We start from the raw sequence: 18,852 nt of genomic DNA, 5'->3' as shown, positions 1-18,852 counted from the left end.
AGAGAGCGGAGAGAGGTTTCCTAAAAGCTTGGGAGGGTGTAGCTGGTTTTTCGCCGATTACGTAAATTTAAAAGTGGTATCGCGCCGGGTGGTTTCGCCCCGTTTATCTACAGGTATATACAGGTAAGGTAAGGTATTGGTAGTATAAAATGGCTTCCCATTATTGGTAGTATACAAATGGCTTCCCATTACCTGTAGTTTTATAAACCAGTAGCCTGTTATTAATAACCCCAAGCGCTAATGTCGTGTTGTGTTGAATAATTATCCCATTTTCTAGTACAAGTAACACCTTTATTGAGTCTTTTTTTTTTTTTTTTACCAAATTATGACTATTTGATCAAATTTGATCGTTTAATATATATATATATATAGGAAAAACATGTCAAAATATAATTTTTATTTCTGTTGAAATATACTATTTATTTCTGTTGAAATATATACTATTTATTTCTGTTGAAATATATACTATTTATTTCTGTTGAAATATAATATTTATTTCTGTTGAAAATAATATTTATTTCTGTTGAAAAATAATTATTATTTCTGTTGAAATATAATATTTATTTCACAAATATCATCTTTTCAATGAAGGTTGTCATTGTTTTTCAATGAAACTTTTATTTATTTATTTATTTATTTATTTATTTATTTATTTATAACACTCACGTTATATTTACTTTTGTTCCTCTTAATGCAATCGTATTGCTTTTCAATTTGTCTATTTTTTTTTTAACTTATTCTAATGAAATTAAAATTCTTATAATTTGTTAAATTCTAAAAATTCATTTTATCTGTCATTTGTATGTGTATATATGTGCATGTGTTTTTTGCATGTTAATTTATGCTGTAAATGTTTTCTTGTGATATTTTAACTGTGATAGTCGATTTAAGAGCTCTACAGAGCTCATGTTTCTTGTTATGTATTGTATACAATGCAGACTTTAAATAAAATTTACTTACTTACTTACTTACTTAAATATATCTCATTAAAACTCAAAATAAATATAATTATTGAAGTTTCAATGCCTATATTATACATGCATACTTATGATTAACAGACACCGCAGTTATTAAATAAATCAATATAATTTAATTTAAAATATAAGAAATAGTTTAAATATAAGTATAACAACTAGAAATATAACAATCTTAAATTTTGGCACACAACTACATATGTATATCTCATTCAAAAACTAACTTAAGACTCAATTTGTTTTTATTAAATTCGAATACACAATTACATTTAAAATATACCTCTTTAAATACAGACATCATTAATTAGAAAATGGAATAATATTCTTCATTGTAAGTACCGCTTATAGCTATAAATTCTTTAAAACATACATATACATGTGTGCCAAAATTATAAAAAGAAAAACAAAAATTATTTTTCAATTAAATATATATATAAAATATAATAAACTTAAACATATATAAATATATATACAAAGATATAGAACATCCTGAAAACTTCAAAGGTAAACTATCTTAAAATACAGACATCATTAATTAGAAAATGGAATATTATTCTTCATTGTAAGTTCCTCTTGTAGATATAGTTTTAAAACTTCAAAGCTTATATATGTAAAACTATAATGCATCCTAGATAATATACAATTATAATACATTACTAGAAATTATTTAAGACGTAAGACATAAAAAAATAACTTTTTATGTCTAGTAATATTGAAAATTTTGGGATTAAAAAAAGAAATACTTACCGTTTTTCTGCAATGAAGACAGCTGGTCATGGTGATTTTTGTTGGTAGAATGAAGTTTTTGGAAATACATTTGAAAAACGCACGACTTGTCTCTCATCATTATTTATAATTAATCTGCTCGTCATTAATGATCAAACGATAATCAAACGACTACCCGATAAGCGGTATCTTCAGTAGTTCAGCGGCGCGAATCCACGGGGGGCGAAACCACCCGGCGCGAACAAGTAATCGGAGCGAACCCACTCGGCGCGAACACGGGATCGGAGCGAAACCACCCGCATTCCTTGGGAGCATTTGATAACAAGAGAAGGGTCGAGATGTTTTCGTCTGTCAAGAACCTTCGATTTCTACGACAAAGTGTAAGTTTTTCTTTTAACAACACAAGTAACAATTCATTTCTCATAATTTCATGTGATTTTTGTTGCAGCTCCATTCAATTTAAAATTGATGACAGGTTTTGCGTTTATGTTGCTGAGGCATCTTGGAACGGGTTACATAAAATGATATTTTTAGTTAAACAAGGGATACATTGCATAAGGATTCAAAATTCTTTTATTGTTTTTCTTTCTAATTTAAAGGCCACAAGTGAGTAAGAATGTGGGTTTCTAGAGCAATCTGTATTTTCATTTTGCAAGCGATAAATCTATTTATGGACTTTGCACTTTATCTGTACAATTTATATAAGTTCATCTGATGTCTGAGACAGACACACATACATGCCAACTTTTGAAAATTCCCATGGGGGATTTAGCTCGTGACGTCAATTTTCAAAGCTTTAAATTCGCGACATTTTGTCGTGAAATTAAATGGTTATGAAATGATTTTTTTTTATTTATAATATTGATATCACTTATCAATACAACTTTTAAGGATTAATTTAACACAGAAAATGTTTTTTCTTTCCAAAATTTAAATTTAAATATTTTTGCTAAAATAGGTGCCTCTCTCATTAAAGAAGGGGTATTTAGTTACATATGTAAACAACATTTTTTTTTCTACCAGGACACATAATTTAGTAAAAAATTGAAAAACTTTTAAATAATTTTTTTCAAAAGCAAAAAAATATACGAGGTTTTAATACTGTACAATCCTGTTTCTGGAAACATTTTTGAGATTTTTAATTTATATTTTAATTAATGAAAAAATTCTAATAAGATATTAAATTTGTAAACAGAAATTTATAACACCTATCCAAAGAGAATAATTTTTGTTACGTTCTTTGTTGTTTGTCATGAAATTTGTCAGGCTTGATGGTGCCATGTATGTATAGATTAAATCAGCAGCAATGCTTTGTAGTTTTCTACTTTCGTTTTCAAAAACGATCTCTGGATTCCGATTTTATGGTTTGATTATTTTATTGTCTTTAATTTATGTTTTTAATAAAATGACTGACTATTATCAGGTTAATCTATGCGTTTCATCTTGCATACCCCTTAAAACTGACAAGATAATCCCCTAATTGCCCCAAGCTACAAGCTACTTGTACCTGGACAACTGCACGTGCGTTCAAGCGTGAAGTGATTTCCTGTGGCTATAGGCCTAATTAACACCTGGTTGGATAAACATTGAGACTTATCTGCATTGAATAAACAAGTCTGACATTGTTATCCCGATTGTCAAAATATAAGCGGTAGGGAAACTTTTAAAATCGGGAATTTTGGTGATCTTTTTTTCAAATCGGGAAATGAGGCACATTTTCTTTCCCTCGGGAAGGCCAAATATCGCTTATATTTCGGGAAAGTTGGCATGTATGGACACATCAAATAATTATTATTATACTACTGACTTTATAATTTAAGCTTTCATGACATTTGTAAAATGGGAACTTTAGGACTTTAACCTACAGGAAAGAGTTGGTTTATGTCCCTTCTGACTCCTCATTGTCATAAAAAACATGTACTGCTACACTTGGCAGCAGATCTGTAGCGTTATGGTTTTATATATTAGTCCTTGACCATAACACTATAGATCCCGTAATGCAAAAATGTGCAATTTAGGGCGCAAGACTTTTTGTGCATTGTTTGGGAGAATTTCTCAACTTTACAACTTTTGTGAATTATCTACCTTTCCCTTCATAATTCCAGACACATTTTTAAACCAATTTGTGTATTTAATTCACCTCTCAACCCTTTATAGTTGCCTCTACAGGCAATAAACTGGCTTGATTTGAATTGTATAAGGGATTACAGAAAGTTCTAATTCAAGCGAGTTTATAGCTTGAAGAGAGACTATAAATGGTTGGAAGGTGTATAAAATATACAGATTTATTAAAAAATGTGTCTAGAATTATGGAGGGAAAGGGAGATGATTTACCAATGTTGGAGAGTGGAGAAATTCTCCCAAACAGTGTGTAAAAATTCTTCAGCCATAAATTGCACAATTTTTGCATTACAGGATCTGTAGCGTTATGGTCAAAGACTATAAAACCATAACGCTACAGTTCTGCAGCTATGCTACACCAAGACAAAAGTATCTTTAAACCCCCAGCATGCTGGAGTGAGTGAGACTATCATTTTTAAAATTGATAATTTTATCTTATGTGACTAAACAGCAAGACTGAGTAATAACTTCTTATATAAATTACATCACACTGAGTAAACTGTCAAACAGTAACATAGACTGTATGTATTATATTGTGCAAGGAAAAGCATTAGCAGGAAAAATCTGGTAAATTTCATTGAGTTTCATTGAGTTTATTTTGGTTAGAAATGTTCTACGGTAAATTAGTCCATTTAGTAAATGTAAAGAACAGTAATTATGCCCTAATAAACATTTTTCATCTCATATGTTCATACCCATTTCAGATAACAACACTATGCAGGAACAACAGCACCCTTGTGATAGCAGAGCATAATAACCAGAAATTGATTCCTTCCACCCTCCACACAATCACTGCTGCTAGCAGTCTAGGAGAAGTAACATGTATGGTGGCAGGAACACAGTGTGCACAGGTAAGTTCATAATCTGATCAAAGTTTGAAGATTCATAACTAAGTTGCTGGTCTGAAAAAATTGATATGGACAATAGTCATCCATTCTTGTTCTGAATTCAAGCAAGCCACAGATCTTCAAACAGATGATGTTTTGGGGGTTAAAGGCAGTTTCAGAAACATTCAGTTTTACAACTTTTAATAAATGTACTTTTCTATGAGTCTCAGAGCTTGGTATATTTGACTGTTCATCAGATATGCCAACATATGCCAAGGCTCTGGGGCTGTTATTGTCATGACTTAACTTTAAATTGTAATTTACAGGTTGCTGCTGAAGTGGCCAAAGTAAAAGGAGTTAAAAAAGTAATACTGGCTGACAATGAAGCATACAAAGGATTCCTTCCAGGTAAAGTAGAAAAAGAGAACTATAAATAATTAAAAAAAAAAAAAAAGATAGGCAGACTTTTCCGATTTTTGAATATAGATAAGTCAGCTTTAATTACACATGTTCTTCTAATTTGAAAACATAAATTTTTATATATTTAAGATTAAACAAACAAAACAAGTACAGAAAAATTCTGGAAAAGAAATGAAAAAGGTGTTTATGGGATAACATTTGCTCATTATGGGACTGTAGAAGTTACTATCATTTTTCTATTATTTTAGAGGCCCTGACTCCATTGTTACTTGCGGCACAAGACCAGTTTAAATTTTCTCATATTCTGGCACCAGCTACAGCTTTTGGGAAGGTAAATCTAGGTTCATGTAGATGCACAGGATTAAAATTTATTACCTGCATTGATGTAAAAGTTACAAAGTTTCCTTCGAGTTCAATTTGATAGAGAGAAGAAAATGACAATCTGTAACACTGAGAACTCCTGTGAATTTCAGAAGGGATTGTTCCTCTGAGTAGTACCAGTGGTTCTTAATTCTAGGGTTTTCTCATTGTAAAGTTGATGGAAATATGTGATCTGAATGAGATATTAAAAAAAGACCTATGGCTTTACACACAATTGTGATGTTGAAGGGAAGGAACCAGTGCCCCAATTGACATAACTTCAAACTTAAAGGAAGTGTATGAAGGGAGATGAGACAGACCCACAATATACAAAGTCAAAAATAGAGAATTCTGGTTGCACAGAAACATGAGGCTTATAGCCTATAACCAGTACTTCACTATAACGCACTGTCTCTTTTGTATTTTCTGTGTCCGGGGTTGTTATGTAGTTTTCATTATTTTCTAGAGTTTGTCTCCGAGACTAGCTGCCAAATTAGACGTTTCTCCCATTTCTGACATCATTGGAATCAAAGATAAAGAGACCTTTGTCAGGACAATCTATGCAGGTGAGCTAGTGTCAACCTAATTTTTTTGATGGGTCATAATTCTGTGGAATCCCAATTTCTGTTCAGTTTGAGAGTTGAATATTAGAATATTTCTTGGATTTGATCTTAATGAATGCTGAGACACAATTCTGTAGGAGAAAATTGGTTTCAGGTTGAACAAAATTAAATGATCGATATTTTATTCAATGGTCCTTTACAACCACAACTACATTATTTATATTTCCTGTAAATTAATATGCTATTTATTTACAGGGTATCAATTAATTATTAACTTAATATGACAAAATTTTAATGATATCATACAATTATTGTTTTTTTGCAGCACATGTATAATGTTAGTCTTAGTGTGTTATTAATTCTTTGACAATTTACTACAGGGAATGCCATTCAGACCCTGAAATCTAAGGACAGCGTGAAGGTGATAACAGTCCGGGGCACGGCGTTTGAGGCTGCGGGGACCGAGGGGGGAGGGGGAGCCGTGGAAGATGGTTAGTTATTTCTGTTTATTTAGATGTAGGTTTTATTAAAAAAAATATCTGAAAAGGACATTAATAAACCTCATGCACTATTTTTCATTCATCTTACTGAGCAATTTATGTGCATTAAGCTCTGTCAAATTTTAATTATTTTTTATGGACATAATATTTATAAACATGCATATACATACCTGTATAGTACAATGTACTTCATATTTGTTTTGAAATTTTTACCGTGAATTTTTAGCTCTTCTGAGCCAAAGGCTCAAAGAGCTAATGCTATGGCCATTTGTGCGGTGTGCGGTGTGCGTTAACTTTTTAGAATATGGGCCATAACTCAAGAACCCCTTGGCCAATTATTGTCAAATTTGTCACAGGGTATCCTTGGCCCAAGGGCTACCATTTATACTAAAATTAGGGATGGGACCCTAAAATAAGGGGAGATAATCACGAAAATAAAACCAAAAGTACTGGTTGCTAAAAAATCTTCTTCTCCAGAACCACCAGGCAGATTTTCACCAAACTTACATACAAGGGTCAGGATATGTTGAAGATTACAAATTGTTCAAGGCATGACCCTGGGCCAAAGGGCGTGGTCTCAAGGTCACTTCAAAGTTGACCAAAATTTACACTTATTAAAAACATTGATATTTTGCTTACTATAAAGACTAGGATCATCAAATCTTATAAGTTGATGCATCTCAGGACTTGACATCATGTTAATACAAAAGTTGGTCACGGTGACCTTCTTTTTAAATTTTACGGGCTTTTGTTTTCAAATTGATTTGGAGGCATATTTTGGACACTTTAAGGCCTATGATCATAAAACTTTGTCAGTTGGTGCATCTTGGATCCACAAACAACATCAACTTAAAAGTAGGTCATCGTGACCTACTTTTTGAATTTTATGGCTAATCTTTTCGAAAACATTTAATCCCATTATTTCCGACACCAAGAGGTTTAGATTTACCAAATCTTGTAAGTTGATGCATCTAGAGGCCTTAAAACATATTTATCAAAAAGTAGGTCACTGTGACCTACTTTTTGAACTTTGCAGGCATTTGTTTTTAAATTGTTTAAAAGGCATATTTAATACTATTAGACCTATGATCATCAAACTTTGTCATTTGATACATCTTGGGTTTTTCGGAGCATGTCGACCAAAAAGTAGGTCACAGTGACCTACTTTTGACATTTTATGGCTAGATTTAAGTATCTCGGGTACTAATTGGCTTAGAGTCATTAAAATTTGTCAGTTGATTCATCTTGGGTTTTCGGAGATTAACGACCAAAATGTAGGTCACAGTGACCTACTTTTGACATTTTATGGCTACATTTTAGTATCTCAGGTACTTATTGGCTTAGAATCATCAAACTTTGTCATTTGATGCATCTTGGGTTTTTCGGAGCATGTCGACCAAAAAGTAGGTCACAGTGACCTATTTTTATGGCGTTGGGCTTGCCCGATCGTCATCTAGCGATCAGTCAGGTTGACGCGACCGCACGTGTCAGTGGATGCATCCGCAATAGAAAATAGCAACAGCTGTAAACCAATTTCTTTTAAAACGTTCACAATGAATAATAGCTTGAATATAAAATTAAATCAATTGTATCTTCAATTAATACTACTACAAAACAACGATATTATGTTTAATTTTTACGCAAGAAAAACGTTATGGTTGTTGCGGATGAATTTCTATTGAGAGTGTGCGTCGAATGACATGAATCACATTTTGGGACCGATTACTGTAATACAAACAATCTTAAATAGGTAAAATAATTACAAAATAAACACGAATACAACAAGACTATAAAGATTGAATTTCTTAATCTTAGCTTTACTTTTACGAGCTTCAATCCAATTTTAGCCGAACAACCTACGATATTGACCAGTAATGCCAGTATTACGGTATTTATCCATTTCCTCCATTTGTTTACCGCGCCTTATCGTAAGTCGATCGTACTTGTAACATTAGAGTCATGGTTGTAGTTAAGATGCAATCACTATTCAACAGAACAACACTCTGACAATGGCAATTAATTAAAATAATTTATGAAACCCTTCATATGTTTTCGATTGACTGAAAAGAAATTAGATTGATATAGAGGATGGACATTTCTGACGATGTCTGGTCAATTCGAACCCTGACTCATTCGGACCAGGACACAAGGCTATCAGGCCCTATACTGTATTTGTGTTAAGACTATTTTTAGCTCACCTGAGCCGAAGGCTCAAGTGAGCTTTTCTGATCACATTTTGTCCGTCGTCCGTCCGTGTCCGTCTTGTATGTCCGTCTGTAAACTTTTCACATTTTCGACTTCTTCTCAAGAACCACTGGGCCAATTTTGACCAAACTTGGTACAAAGCATCCTTGGGTAAAGGGGAATTTAAATTGTTAAAATGAAGGGACATATCCCCTCGCAAGGGGAGATAATCAAGAAAAGACAAAAATAGGGTGGGGTCATTAAAAAATCTTCTTCTCAAGAACCACTGGGCCAGAAAAGCTGAAACTTATGTGGAAGCATCCTGGGATAGTGTAGATTCTAAATTGTTCAAATCATGACCCCGGGGGGAAGGGCGGGGCCACAATGGGGAATCAAAGTTTTATATAGAAATATATAGGAAAAATCTTTGAAAATCTTCTTCTCAAGAACCACTTGGCCAGAAAAGCTGAAACTTATATGGAAGCATCCTGGTATAGTGTAGATTCTTAATTGTTCAAATAATGACCCCCGGGGGATGGGTGGGGCCATAATGGGGAATCAAAGTTTTATATAGAAATATATAGGAAAAATCTTTCAAAATCTTCTTCTCAAGAACCACTGGGCCAGAAAAGCTGAAACTTATGTGGAAGCATCCTGGTATAATGTAGATTCTAAATTGTTCAAATCATGACCCCCGGGGGAAGGGCGGGGCCACAATGGGGAATCAAAGTTTTACATAGAAATATATAGGAAAAATCTTTGAAAATCTTCTTCTCAAGAACCACTGGGCCAGAAAAGCTGAAACTTATGTGGAAGCATCCTGATATAATGTAGATTCTAAATTGTTCAAATAATGACCCCCGGGGGATGGGTGGGGCCATAATGGGGAATCAAAGTTTTATATAGAAATATATAGGAAAAATCTTTGAAAATCTTCTTCTCAAGAACCACTGGGCCAGAAAAAGTGAAGCTTATGTGGAAGCATTCTGGGGTAGTGTAAATTCTAAATTGTAGGAATCATGACCCCCGGGGGAAGGGCGGGGCCATTATAGGGAATCAAAGTTTTACATAGAAATATATAGGAAAAAACTTTGAAAATCTTCTTCTCAGGAACCACTGGGCCAAAAAAGCTGAAACATATGTGCCCATGGAAGGATCATGGGGTAAAGTAGATTTCAAAATGTCTAAATTATGATCAGTGGGGTAGGGTGGGGATGCATTACGTATAACAAGGGTGAAATCTGGTAAAGAACAGAATGGTCAAAGCTTCTCAGGTGAGCGATGTGGCCCATGGGCCTCTTGTTTTTAATTTTATTATTATGCTACAGGAGTCACTCACTTGACCTATTTGCAGATCTTTTGAAATTGTTTTTCTTGTTCGACGCCATTGAAGCCTTTCAGGCTTTTGATTGACATTTTATGGCTAGTTTTATGTATCTCAGGTACTAATTGGTTTAGAATCATCAAATTTTGTCATTTGATGCATCTTAGATTTTCGGAGCATGTTGACCAAAAAGTAGGTCACGGTGACCCACTTTTGAATATCTCAGGTACTGATTGGCTTAGAATCATCAAACTTTGTCAGTAGATGCATCTTGGGTTTTCGGAGAATGTCAACCAAAAAGTAGGTCACAGTGACCTACTTTTGTCATTTTATGGCTAAATTTAGGTATTTCGGGTACTTATTGGTTTAAAATCATCAAACTTTGTTACATGCATCTTGGGTTCTCGGAGAATGATGATCAAAATATAGGTCACAGTGACCTACTTGTGACATCTTATGGCTATATTTAAGTATTCTAGGTTACTTATTGTCTTAGAATTGTCAAACTTTGTCAGTTTATGCACCTTGGGTTTTTGGAGAATGTTTGACCAGTAAGTAGGTCACTGTGACCCACTTTTGAATATCTCAAGTACTTATTGGCTTAGAATCATCAATCTTTGTCAATTAATGCTTGTGTCCTCAGAAAATTTCAATCAAAAAGTAGGTCACCATGACCTATTTATAGTATTTTATAGTTACATTTAAATATCTTCAGCCCTAACTGGCTAAGAATCATCAAACTTTGTCAGTTGATACATCTTGGGTCTTAGGATAGATTGTATAATTTATTAGAAGAGCGATTCAAGGCCCTTGGGCCTCTTGTTTTTATTTAACGTTGTAAAAAAAGAAAATGCACAACCATAACCTGCTTTATTTACCCGGTAATTAAACTTGATGTTTCAGCTCCTTCATGTGATGTTAAGAATGATCTCAGTCAGTTTGTTGGTCAGGAGCTGAGTAAAAGTGATCGACCAGAATTAACCAGTGCCAGTACAGTCATATCTGGAGGTGAGATTGATAATGATAGTCTCACAGCGCTGAAACCTGAACTAGTTAAATTCAGGAAAAATATTTTTTTCGTCAAGAAATATGATTTTTCTACAGATTTTTTTCCAAATTTTAAATATATCAAATCAACAAGGATATTTAATGAGGCAAATGAACATTCATTACCATGGAATGGACAGAAGAATGGAGAAAATTTGTAGATTGTTATAATCATGTTCTTTTTTAATATCAGGGCGTGGAATGAAGAATGGAGATAACTTCAAGCTTCTGTATGACCTTGCTGATAAAATGGGAGCTGCCGTGGGTGCCTCGCGTGCCGCGGTGGATGCTGGGTTTGTTCCTAATGACATGCAGATCGGCCAGACGGGAAAAATTGTAGCACCTGTAAGTAGACTGGTGAAAATGTTTGTTTTCCCTTGTTAGTGCAGTTCACTGTTACACATAGACAAAAATGAATGTTTCATCTAGGGTTAGCATTAAGCAGTCAAATAAAAAATTGCTAATTGGTTAACCCCATGACTTTTTGACTGATTTACAGTGTAATTGTATCAGAATGCACTTTTTTTAAATTCATGAAGCTCACTCCATATACACAATTAGGCCCAAAAATGAAAAAAAACAAAATTAAGACATTGAAGTATTCTTGATTTAGAATAGAAAACCAAAGGTACATTTTGGTTTATTTCAATTTCAGTAGCCAAAAAAAAAAAATTGAGATATAAAGCCATGAAACAAGCTTAAGAAATATGAAAAATTTTCATAGCAGATTTCACACAATCTGTATATAGAAATAAAATTTACTAGCCAAATGCCATTATTCCGATTGAGTAATCATTAACTTGTTAGTTGTTACATATTGCCATTTCTAGTTACATTGCATAGCCATTTCCTTTAATCTTATTCAGCAGTCAGTAAGCTGTCAATTAAAAGTTATTTTTCACCATTGCCTGCATTTCTGATTCATTATCAAAATATCTGCATATTTGTCAAACCTTAAAACTGTAAGTTGAGTGGGGAATTCGTGTTTCAGAGAAGTATATTCTCAATTACCCTTTTAAAAAATGTCTATGATATCATATGTATGTGATCTGATTTGTACAGAGCCGTGGGTATAATTTCACCTGTGTAGGACTTTATATGTACATTGATGTGTTTTTGGCAGGATCTATACATTGCTGTGGGTATATGGGTATAATGTCACCTTTATATAACAAGATCTATACATTGCTGTGGGTATATGGGTATAATGTCACCTTTATATAACAAGGTCTATACATTGCTGTGGGTATATGGGTATAATGTCACCTTTATATAACAAGATCTATACATTGCTGTGGGTATATGGGTATAATGTCACCTTTATATAACAAGATCTATACATTGCTGTGGGTATATGGGTATAATGTCACCTTTATATAACAAGATCTATACATTGCTGTGGGTATATGGGTATAATGTCACCTTTATATAACAAGGTCTATACATTGCTGTGGGTATATGGGTATAATGTCACCTTTATATAACAAGATCTATACATTGCTGTGGGTATATGGGTATAATGTCACCTTTATATAACAAGATCTATACATTGCTGTGGGTATATGGGTATATTGTCACCTTTATATAACAAGATCTATACATTGCTGTGGGTATATGGGTATAATGTCACCTTTATATAACAAGATCTATACATTGCTGTGGGTAAAGGAGTATAATATCACCTGTTTTTGACAGGATCTATACATTGCTGTGGGTATCTCGGGGGCCATTCAGCACTTGGCGGGGATGAAGGACAGTAAAGTGATAGTAGCTATAAATAAGGACCCAGAGGCCCCCATCTTCCAGGTGTCAGACTATGGCATTGTTCAGGATCTATTTAAGGTTAGCATGATTTACAGAAGTATGAATTTTTTTCAGAATGCATTATTAGAAGCTATTGGACGTACAATATTCTGTAATAGATCTAAACATTGTATGTTATTCTGTATTTCAGGCTGTTCCTGAGATGACTGAACTTGTGAGCAAGAAGTGAAGAACAATATTTAACAGTGATATCTCAAATTGTGATTGATAAATGGTGGAAAAATAAATAGTGAACATTTTCTAAAGGTCATTTTTACTCTTGGGGACTAGTATTTTTCATAATAGACATACATGTTAAGAAATCTTATTTAAAGGAGAACCATACCAAAATGAGTATAGTGCACACACATGCATACACATCCTCAACCTCATACTCCCTTACAAACACCTACACCCTCACACACACACACCCTCTCTCTTTTACACACATGCACAGATTTTTCATAATTCTTCAAAAGATATTTGTATTTGTCATGGATTTGAAAATCAAAGTAAAACTGAGATCCGGAAATTACGCTTCAGGGTCATTTAGAAAATATAGATCAGATCACCATTCAAAGCAAGTGTGGTAGTATCCATCCCTTAGTGGTATCATTCATGCATGTTTGGTGAAGTAGGGCTTATAGATACTTGGAAACGGAGCTGCTCCAAAAAATATAACCTGGTCACTCATTTGGTAAATGTAGGTCTGATCCAGCATCATATGTGGTAGTGTCCATTCCTAGAAGCATCATCCATACAAGTTTGTCAGCAAGTGTGTAAAACTTGGAGCTCTGGAAATGAATCCCAATCATTGTCAAGTATTTTAAAATACGTAATATAAAAAAAGAAAATAAAATTCGTTCATTTCCATGTATTTCAAGAGTTCAAGCCATAGTTTGAGCCTAAAATCTGTGGCAAGCAGAATACCCATAATACTCAGAAGCTTTTGTACAATCATGTTAATCATAGGCTAATTGGAATGAACATGGAAATATGGTTTATGTACCGACATTTGAACTTGCTCAAAAAATTAAAATTGAAAAACTGATCACTCATCCAGAAAATGTTGGTCAGGTCCAGCATCGGAAGGAAGTCTGATAGTGTCCATTCCTAAAATTAATGCAACAAGTTTAAAGCTTGGGGATAGAACCTGCACAAAAAAATTAACCGATCAATCTTGAAAATGAAGGTCAGATCCAGCATCCGAATCTTGCATGAATGATGCAGGTTTCTTTGGATGGTGGATCTGATCTACATTTTCCAGATGCGTGAATAGGTTAACGTTTTTGGAGCAGGTCTATTATTATAACATGACTGCATTCTCTACTTATCACGGATATTTGACTCAGAATACGGATTGAATTCCAGAAATAAAGCTTCTGGGTTACTTTGTCTATTTTCTTAAACGATTCTTTAGAAAAGAATGTGTTGTTGCTACACTTTTGTAGAATTAATGCGTCATATATACAGGTTGATTTAGCATCATGCAGTGCCGATTTATGCAACGCGGGTCAACGTTCCTGATTCCGTAGGGATAAAAATTGATGGTCGTCCGGAGCGTTTGATTTTACTTTGGTAGAATTATAGGTTAGAAAATGGTATATAAATAGGAAGTAAGAAACACTTTGACATGTTTTTCCCGTTGTAATTGTATTAGCAGGTTGATGAGTCTGGGAAAGAGTTCTACATAGGCTACACAAAATTTTAGGTCTCTCGCTGCTCCGCCTTGACGTCAAAATCAATTTTGTCGTCGTAATCAGATTACTTTTCCGTGCTTAATTTTTTAAATTATCTCCATATTCCTGATCAGAATTTTAACAAACTTGCACAACATGAAGTCAAAATAAAATGTAAAAAATATATACATAAATTGAATTATTTTCGCTTTTATTATGGTTCAACCGGAGGGTGGGGGTGGGGGTGTTGAACGTTGGTGTTACATATTTTCAATATCTGATTTCGTGACTGCGCCGGGTACCCCTACCATTGATACATTTGTATACCACTGAAGAAATTTAATATTTGTAAATCATATCTTGCTTTTATGAATTCTCAATGTTTGTCAAACGTATATGCAAATTATCATCGAAAGTTGTTCATTAGAAAGAATAATATACACCATATCTTAATAATTTCCGAACAGCCCTCTTACAGCGATTCTGATTTTTTAGACTATATCGACTATACAAGACTAATATCGAATATCATCTTAAACTCTTAAGGTCTCTCATTCAGAGTTCGAATCACCATTTCATTTTGAATGTAAACGAAAATGAATTAAACTCTATGATATTGTGATAACTTTGACTTTTCCCTTGTCAACTACTATTACCATATGCATATCTCGATTTTGACTCCGACTTGCTTCGTAACCGAAGATCATGTTTTACGTACGAAACATTTCTTAGCCCTCCGTGTAACACTTAACAATTTAAATTTTAAAAATGATTTAGAGTTTTAGAATGTTAATATATAAGTTCAAATTTCTAAATTTCAAAAACTCAAACTGATTTGGTATGTTGAAATTTAATATTTTAGTTCAAAAATCTAAATGTTCAAATTTCAAAATAAGTTTTAGAAATTTAAGTTTTTAGATTTTTACCTTAAATATTCAAAATTCAAATTTCCCAAAACGATTTTTGGATTTTAAACTTTTGAGTTTTTAGTCTACCGTTTGTTCAGAAAGTTTACACTTAACAGTCTATAGTACAGTAATATTTTTCGTCTTTTGATTATTTAAAATTGGCTTCAATCATCTAAAATCCAAATTTGAAACGTGTTAGATTTTTAGAAGTTAGGAATTTTATTCAAATGTTCTAATTTCAAATAACCTTAATACTTTGAGTTTTAGAATTTTACTTTAAATATCCAAAATATCAAATTTCCAAACCCGATTTGAATTTTGAATATCAGTTCAATATTCTAACTATCTAAAATATGTTTTGCTTAACCAAAAGTGTTTTTGTAATAGTTTCAAAATTCAAACCAGGTTTGATATTTTGGATATTTGAAGTAAATATCTAAAAACTCGAATACCCTATTCATACGACGAAAATTTGCTTATGTGTGCAAATTTACAAATAAGCAAATCTACACACGTAAGTAAAAGTTTATTTGCTACGCGTTCAGACGAGATTTATGTACTGTTAGTATATCCTCATATTTTCATATAAAATAAGGAGATGGACAGGTTCAGAATTTGTGAATTTGTATAGAAAAAAGGACATTTCCTTACTGTTTGGGTATAACTTTTGAATGTTTCTCAAAGAAACCAGGGGGTACAAAAAAATCGAACTTAATGACTTAAAGGACAAAGAATGGTATAAGACTTTACACACAAAGAAGGAAAATTTATTAAATGTTCGTTTAATTTTGGAAAATGTTTTGGCCTTGGTCCTTAAAGACTGTAGAAGAGCTGTTGGGTCGAAAGAAAAAGGTTACTGTTGCCATCTAATAGTTGATGTCTTCAGCAGAAATAGGACGATTGAAATATTTTTTGCGTTGGCAAATCTACAGTACATCAACTATGCGAGCCATTACAAAATATCCGCTTGAATATTATAGAACAATTCTCAAGTTTGTTTGGACTTTCAGTAAGGTGTGGCATTCCCCGCGCTACGTAATTAGCGTCTGACAAATGGCAAGTTCAAGTTCAGTTTATTTTACCCAAACCAACCTATGGGTACATGAGGTAATATGCATAAATAACATATAAACATTATATACAATATATACAATGACGAATATATTCTCATTTGTTAAGAAATTAATTACATCACGAACTTTAAATTGTTGTTGACAACGATGAGACGACTTAAGCCGCACCTCTTTGCCGGATGAGACAATATGAAAATTCTTGGTTATTTGACACACTATTTGGCATTTGCCCGAATCTATCCCATGTATATTTCAAAAGTGAATGAAAGCTGTGTAAATTTCAGATGCTAATTATGTAACTTCGAGAAAGCCACGCCTTACTGAAAGTCCTAGCCTTAGTACCTGAAAATTGTCCTAATTATATATTTTCCAGGAGAATGAAAAGGCTAAAGAAAACGAACAGTGATCGATCTAAAAAAATCTTTGAACAATAAAAATATATGAATAGGAAAGAAAACTACTCATGGTGGAATCAGGTGCTAAGGAGGGTACTTTCGAATGTTCTTCTTTCAACAGTTTATCGAAATTTCTGTAACAACTTTTATGTGAGTAGCTTGCCTGAATTAAAAACAGAGAAAGGTAGAAGAAAGTCATCAAGAGCTAAACGGTAGTGGGGCCGGAGCGATTGATGGAATGCATTTTCCTACCAAAGCTTCGGAGCATTCCCAAGAAGACAACTTCAAACTACTTTTTGATCCTACAGAGCACTTGTTTGCAACCACAGTTTTATATTTAGAGATATAGACATACATATAGGTTTGCCAGAAAGGCTGCAAGATGTCCTCGGTAATGCAAATTCGAAAATTTATCTCAGAGGAGATAATGGCTCCTTGTTTAGAGTTTTGCCTCATAGCCACTAGGTTTACCGACTGATATTTTACACGCCAATGCATACACAACCGAAACAAGACAACAAAATTTACACACATGAACTAATAATTTGCTACAAAGTGTATGCAAAAGTTAATTTGCACCTAGTCCTGACCAGGTGTAAATTTACTAAACTGTGCAGAATTTGCATATGAGTAAATCAGTTCACACGGCAAAAAATGCACATGTGAGTAAATTTACTTTGTGTAAAATATACTGAGGTATGCAAATCATGTCGTATGAATGGGTGTTTTGGTAATTTGAAATTTGAATGTTTGAATCAAAGTTCTAACTTTCTAAAAATCTAAAACATTTTGAAAGTTGAAATTTAGAAGTTTGAAGTAAAATTGGAAATATCAAAAGTCGTCAAACTTTACTGAACTTTAGATTGTTAAGCGTAAACTTATTAAATAAACGGTAGGTTAAAAACTTAAAAGTTTAAAATACAAAATTTGTTTTTGGAAATTTGAATTTTGAATGTTTAAGGTAAAAATCTAAAAACCTAAAATTCTAAAACCTGTTTGGAAATTTGAAAATTTAGGTTTTTGAACTAAAATATTAAATTCCAATATACGAAATCAGTTTGAGTTTTTGAAATTTAGAAATTTGGACTATTATATTAACATTCTAAAACTCTAAATCATTTTTAAAATTTAAATGGTTATTTCGTGACATTGGACTAAGACAATAACGGAAACACACTTGATCAGATTAACCCCAGTAAAAGGTTTAAGAAGTCTGAAAATTCAGTCAATAAAAAGAAGACTTTATTTGTTTTGGCGTGCTTGTCATGGCCATTTAATAATAAATTAGATATAACACAATGTATGCGCCGATCATTATGATTATATGGCAGCATAGGTAAATGAATATAGATGATGAGCAAGAGAAATACCACCTTGATCCAAGGAGTCAGGAAAAAACAGTACCCCCCGGAGACAGCATTCTTTGCAAAATTATGCCCAACAAAGTCAATAGCCACACGCAACTGGAACATTGAAGGTCCGCAAAGCACATCAACATTGAAGGTCCGCAAAGCACATCAACAAACTGGTGGATCCGATTCAGGATTCGATCCATGCCATGACGCTGAAACGAGAAATTAAAAGAAAACGAAAAAACAACTGGAAAAAACCGTTATAATGAAAATGCATTAGAAAAAATGGCAGAGGTGCTAAAGGGGGATAAAATATAAAATTAAGGGGAGGCAGGGTGGGTTTTAAAAAATCTTTGCGTCTGCTTCATTCAATTTACAGATTCAAAAGGAATATTCTAGAAGACATGCGCATACAAGAATTATCAAGAATTTTTTAAGCACCGAGCCCGATGATTTATGACGTTCAATGTTAAGAAACTAAGAGTTATCTATCTTTGCATGTAAATCATTAAGCTGCACGAAATAACCAGGTTTATCCATATTGGATAAACCCCATTATTTCGTGACATTGGACTAAGACAATAACAGAAACACAC

The 18,852-nt window shown here is 33.3% G+C and overlaps 1 protein-coding gene across 1 annotated transcript; it reads left to right on the top strand.

The window, feature by feature from the left end:
- The first annotated feature begins 1,999 nt into the window (after positions 1–1,999).
- Positions 2,000–13,109, top strand: LOC134271667 (electron transfer flavoprotein subunit alpha, mitochondrial-like). The gene is made up of 10 exons (XM_062753879.1): positions 2,000–2,080; positions 4,526–4,672; positions 4,975–5,056; positions 5,317–5,399; positions 5,895–5,994; positions 6,372–6,482; positions 10,903–11,007; positions 11,240–11,391; positions 12,742–12,888; positions 13,001–13,109. The coding sequence occupies exons 1-10, from the start codon at positions 2,039–2,041 to the stop codon at positions 13,037–13,039; spliced, it is 1,008 nt and encodes a 335-aa protein (XP_062609863.1). The 5' UTR covers positions 2,000–2,038; the 3' UTR covers positions 13,040–13,109.
- The last annotated feature ends 5,743 nt before the right edge of the window (positions 13,110–18,852 follow it).

The sequence above is a fragment of the Saccostrea cucullata genome, unplaced genomic scaffold, assembly GCF_032062105.1.
Source record: "Saccostrea cucullata isolate Sc308-1 unplaced genomic scaffold, CSIRO_AGI_Scuc_v1 ctg1823, whole genome shotgun sequence".
Lineage (NCBI taxonomy): Eukaryota > Metazoa > Mollusca > Bivalvia > Ostreida > Ostreidae > Saccostrea > Saccostrea cuccullata.
Note: the sequence above shows the minus strand (reverse complement) of the source record. Positions and strands in the feature narration are given on the sequence as shown.